The following is a 5,616-nucleotide window of genomic DNA, read 5'->3' on the forward strand; positions in this document are numbered from 1 at the left end:
GGACAGAGCGCTCTTCGCCCCAGTGTCTCGGGCATCGCCGGAACCCTCGGGACGTCCCCTCTTTCGGCACTGCCTCGGCGATCTCGCCATTCGCCCCCCTCGCTGACGGGCCACGCTCCGGTGGCCTACCTCGAGAGCTGTCGACCGCTCGACCCGGGCCTCCCGGGGCGCCTGGCAAGTGGCCCCCCCCCCCCCCCTCCCGCCCGCCCGCCGCACTCCCCGGGAGCATGACCCCCGCTGTGGTCCCCGGGCGTGGGATCCTAGACGCCACTCCCGAGGTCTATGTCATCCGGCCCGCGTGAGACCCGTCCCCGAGCCCCGGCTCATGGGGGAAAGCCCATCCGCGCGGCCATAGCGCCCGTCCTCGAGCCCCGCCAGGCTCGCCAGCCTCCTGCCCACTCGCTCGGTTTCCGTACACCATGTGCCCTTGGGTCCAGGTGTGGCCGGGCCACCGCCTTCCTGCTGACGCGATGCCTCGCGTGGGCCTGGCCAAGCCGAAGCCCAGTGCCCTCTCTCCGAGACGCCCGCAAGGGCCGACCTTCGCCGGGGGACTGTGCAGGCCCGGGCTCCGGTGGCCAGGGCCCCCTCCGGCCCCGGGCAGGCGCTCACCTTGCCGAGTCGCCTCCGGCCACTCCGGCTCGACAGGGGCCCGCATCAGGCCAGCCCCGCGTGCGATGTCCCGGGCCAGGCGATGGCAAGCGCCGACCCGCGGCGTCCTTCGGCCGCGAGCCCGAGAGAGCCAAGGGCCGGCCCTCCCTTGCGGCCCCGTCAAGTCGAGGCCCCTTCGCGAGACGCGCCGGCACCGTGGCCCGGGCTCCCCTCTGCCGCATGCTCCCCCCCCGCCCCCCCCCCCACGCCCGGGCGCAATATCCTGCCTCCCCTCAGACCGGCTGCTTGTGGCCAGCCTGCTTGCATGTCGCGCCCCCCAAGCGTCGAGGCCCCCCGGCGGTGCTCAATACACGCTCGTCACTCGGCCCGCATACACACGCACGCCGGCTTTCCCCAATGCCCCCTCGCCAACCGGCCACCACACAATCCATCCCGGTCTCTTGCCTCCAATGGCCACAAGCGCACACACGGACCCTTTCAGCACACGAAATGATCTCCTGCTGCCCCCCCCCCCCCCATCACCCATGGCGAGCGCCGTCAACGGGGGATACATTCTCGCCACGGCCCGCCAGGAGGTGACCCTGCCGCGGCAGATGCCAGACAGGCGGCCGACCTTCGCCAGGAAGCCCCGGCCAACGGTCCGCCATCCAAGTGCCTTCAGTCTGCGAGGGTGTGTCAGTACCATGCCAGAGCCCGGCGACATTCATGCGCGGATGCCCACCCGGGCCGGCGGCTCACATACCCTGAATGGTGTCCATCGGGAGCGATTCTATGTCACCCAGCAGCGCCGCACGGCCATCGCCCATGTCCAGGTCAGTCCCCCTTCGGCCCAAGTGGCTTCCGAACCACCAATGGCCCCGTGCCCCGCCCGCGCCCCCCTTGGACGCACCCTTGCCGGGGGGCGACGCCCGCCGGCGCAGAAGGAAAAAGGCCACCACACCGGCCACGGCCACCAGGGCCAGCACGCCCAGGCCCACGCCCAAGCCCACGGCTGGCGTCCGGCTTGTGTGTCAGTATCCAATCCGGCCACCCACCTTCGAATACACAACCAAAGAAAGGGAAAACCCCCCCCCCCACCACCACACACGGCCGGCCCCGTGCCGGGGCACCTTCGCCACGTACCCAAGCGCTGGGAGGCCTTCTTATCACCGGCCCCGGGGACGGTGCAATCCTGCAACTCCTGTCCGGTGCAGTCGTCGGCGCACTCCTCCGAGCAGGGCACACACCGCCGCATCCTCCGGTTGGCATAGGTCCCCGCCGGACAAATAGACGTGCATTCCTCGCCATCGCCCACCTTGAACTGCGAGGGATCGCATTTCAAGCACCGGCTTTCCAGGTCGCAGCTCAGCGACCCATCCTCCGGCGACACCGAGCAAGACACGTCTTCGGAAAGGAGCTCGCACTCAAGACACCCCAGCGGGCACTGATGGCACACCTTCGGCGAATCCGTGCCGGACCCACCTCCCACGGGGGGCTTGTGAAACCCGACATACGGGCACGCCTTCCTGCAGTCCCCGATATGGGGAATCAGCCAGAGGTTCGGATCCGTGCAGGATGTGCACCTGTCGGAATAGACGGAGCAAGTCCGACACGCCCGCGCGCAATCGGTGCATTCTCTGGGCTTAAATTCATTAATCACGCCCGTCGGCGAGCAGTTCTCCACGCATTTGCCGGTCGATCGGCGGAAGAACAGGGGATACTGGCACCGGCTGCAGGTGGCTTGACAATTGTCACGTCCGACCAGATGGCTGTCACAGTCGGCGCAACCGGGCTCACAGTCATGGCATGAAAGGACCCCGGCGCAGCTGACCGTCAAGGGGGGACACGCCTCGCGACAGCCATCCCGATATTTGAATTTCCCCGGGGCGCATTGGATACAGGTGTTTGCATCGGTGCAACGCTCGCACTGGTCGCCGCAGGGCTGGCACCGGGTCCCTTCCCAGGACGCGTCCGAGGCCGGGAACTGCCCCTTCGGACAGATCGATACACAGTACCCATCCACGGTGAGGTGGTCGTCATCCTTGCAAACCGTGCACTGGTCGGCCTCGGTGCCGGTGCACCTCTTGCAATACCCAGAGCAGGCAACGCACGTGCCCTCCGACTCGTGGTAGCCCTCCGGGCATGAGGTCCGGCAGTCGCCCTGCCAGTGGATCGGGTGGTCCTCCTGGCAGGTGATGCACTTGCCGGGGCTCTCGCCATAGCATACGGCACAGCCCGGCCTGCAGAGCATGCACTCGGGCCCGATGGCCGTGGTCCCGTCCGGGCATGCTGCCACACATTCACGAGTTGAAGGGTCCAAAAACCAGCCGTCCTTGCACTTCCGGCACTCCATACGATCCCCGGAGCCAGATGAAATACTGGCCCAGCAGGCGTCGCAGTTTGCCTCGCAGGGCAGGCACTTCCGGTCGTACGAGCGCCCGGTGCCCTTCGGACACATGGTCACGCATGTGAACTCCGCCTGGTCGTCATCGTCCTGCTCCTCCTGGCCGACCGACAGGCGGAAGGTCAGCGGGTTGCAGCTGCCGATACATTGGGTATGCGACGGCCCGGTGCAATCGCCACACGAAGGATGGCACTTGTAGCATTCGCTGCCGACTTGGTAGAAGCCCGTGCCACAGGCTTCCACACAGTGGCGGTTCTTGCTCGGACGCTGGGAATGGCACGACAAGCATTCGCTCGCGCTGGGACCGAAGCACGTCCGGCAGTTGGAATGGCACGCCGCGCATTCAGACGACTCCGATCCCGACGGCAAGTAGCTGCCCACCGGGCAATCCGACACGCAGGTGCCCGCGCGATCGTCGCCCGCCTCCAAGCGCCAGCCCGACACGCAGGTGAGGCAGCTGTCCGGCCCGGGCCCGGTGCACGATTCGCACGACGGATGGCAGCGGATATAGCGCCTGGAAGCCGGGTCATACCATGACGGCATGAAGTTGTATGCATTACACCGGGTCATGTCACTCAGACCGACGGACCCTGTGCAAGAGTGACACTTGGGCGGGTAGCTGGGGCCCGTGCAGGTGACGCAATCTGTGTCGCATTCGTAGCAAGTGAACGTCCCTTTCGGGGACGGTGGACTGGCATCCAGGTCCTTCGCCTCCCAGCCATAACCTGGCCCGCATGTGTAGCACAACTGCTGGTTGTCGGTGCAGTCGGTGCATGGTGCCTGACAGGGGGCACATCGTCCTTGAGAACCGATAGACTGGCCGAAGGGGCAGCTAGCCGTGCACAGGCTTCTCATGGTCGGGTCCGGCGAAAGGAACTTCAGCCCCGGCCGGCAGGCAAAGCACGACGTGGCGTCGTCGCACGAGGTGCATGACGGGTCGCATGGCTGGCAGCTGCCCTCGGTGTCGGCGAATTGCCCGACCGCGCAGTCGGCCGCGTTGGCCACCGGCGTGGCCATGGCCACCAGGGCCGCAAAGATCAGTAGCACCAACATCAAGGCCCCGGCCGGGGCGCATGCCGATGCTCGGTATCGCATGGTGGATATCCTGCGAGGCAGGGATGAGGGGGGAGGGGGGGGAGCGAGAGAAGGGTGAAAGGAGAAGAGACACCTTGGGGGGGGGGGGGATGGATGAACGCTCGGAACGGCCTCCTCCCAAAAGGCAGCCTCAAATAGGCTTGCGGCCGGGGGCATTGGAGATGCGCGCAGGGCCGAGCAGCAGTTGCACCTACTTTCCGTGCCCCCCCCCCCCCCCCCCCCCACGTCCCTCGCTCCTCCGGCCACTGTACCCAGCAACTATGAGGCACAAATGAAAAAAAGGGTGGCCATTCCCCCGGCCTGCCCTCCGTGCGGAGTGTCGCATGCCCGCCGCCGAAAGCCCGCTTGCAAGCAAGCTCGAGTCAGGATGCCGGGGCACGAAGAAGCAAAGAAGAGCAGCCGCCTTCCCCCTTCGGCTGTGGTGGACCCACCTCTGGGCTCCGAAGGGGTGATGCCTGAAGTCTTCCACATTGGGTCTCGCCGCCAGGACATGCGTGTCTGCGTGAGTGAAGCCACTTCGCCCGCGCCCTGGACAGCCTGTTCGCCGTATCTGCGGCGTTCGCGGCTGGTCTGCCCTCATCACAGGGTCCGACCTGCGTGGCGCCTCTCCCTCCCCTAAACGTGCGTAGGCGTGCGCATAGCACATGAATAGGCGCGCGTGCACATACAGCCATAACATACACACATAGCCATAGGCACAGCCGCACAGCCGCACAGCCGCACAGCCGCACAGCCGTACACACACACAGCCGTACACACACACACACACACACACACACACATACACGCGCATAACCAGGGTGCCCCTCCCAAGGGCAGTCCTCGGAGAGGCCTACTCCCCGCCCCGGGTGGGCCTGGACGCGGAGGCTGACGCGGAGATGGCCCCCCCCCCCCCCCCCCCCCCCCCCCCCCCCCCCCCCCCCCCCCCCCCCTGCCTATTCCGCTAGTCCGCCAACTACCTCCAATCCAAAGGCTGTTAGCGACCGGATGTGCGATTGATTGGTACTTGGCCTGCCACAAACATTCGCTCCCTGTGGGGCGGATGGCGTGCGCCATCCTGGCGGAAGAATTCCTCCGGCGCTTCTGTGATTGCGGCGACTTCCCATTGCGGACTGCCCGCGGGGGGCTCCCTCCGCAGCTGGCACAGGCCTCCGTGGCCACGCATGCGCGCCGGCGAGTTGGTCCTTCGAACGGGTATCATCATTCGTCGGCGCCCCGTCCTGGGCTGACCCGACCCCGAACGCCGGGCGGGAATTTCCACACGCCCCCGCCCACCAGCCTCACCCGCCCCGCTGGCAAGGAGGGGCGGCTGCTACCCCGTCTTGTGCGCGTGGCCTCCCATCGTCATTTTCCGGATCGAGTGGGCTCTCCCCTCGGGCGAGTTGGCGACCGGTCTGACCCCCGCCTATTGGCTGCCGCTCAGAGCCATCTCCCCCCCCCCTCCCCGAGCCGGTGCCCGACCTGAACACGGGCCAGCTGGTGGCACCCCGGCAGGGATCGACCGAAGCCGGCTCGGTCCGGCCCCTCGA

The 5,616-nt window shown here is 67.2% G+C and overlaps 1 protein-coding gene across 1 annotated transcript; it reads right to left on the bottom strand.

The window, feature by feature from the left end:
- Positions 1-1,151: 1,151 nt before the first annotated feature.
- H696_04686 (hypothetical protein) lies at positions 1,152-4,165 on the bottom strand. Its single transcript, XM_009498551.1, has 4 exons — positions 1,732-4,165; positions 1,499-1,600; positions 1,352-1,378; positions 1,152-1,271 (listed from the first exon to the last, which is right to left on the bottom strand). The coding sequence occupies exons 1-4, from the start codon at positions 4,085-4,087 to the stop codon at positions 1,267-1,269; spliced, it is 2,490 nt and encodes an 829-aa protein (XP_009496826.1). The 5' UTR covers positions 4,088-4,165; the 3' UTR covers positions 1,152-1,266.
- Between the last annotated feature and the right edge of the window lie 1,451 nt (positions 4,166-5,616).

The sequence above is a fragment of the Fonticula alba genome, assembly GCF_000388065.1.
Source record: "Fonticula alba strain ATCC 38817 unplaced genomic scaffold supercont2.8, whole genome shotgun sequence".
Classification (NCBI taxonomy): domain Eukaryota; order Rotosphaerida; family Fonticulaceae; genus Fonticula; species Fonticula alba.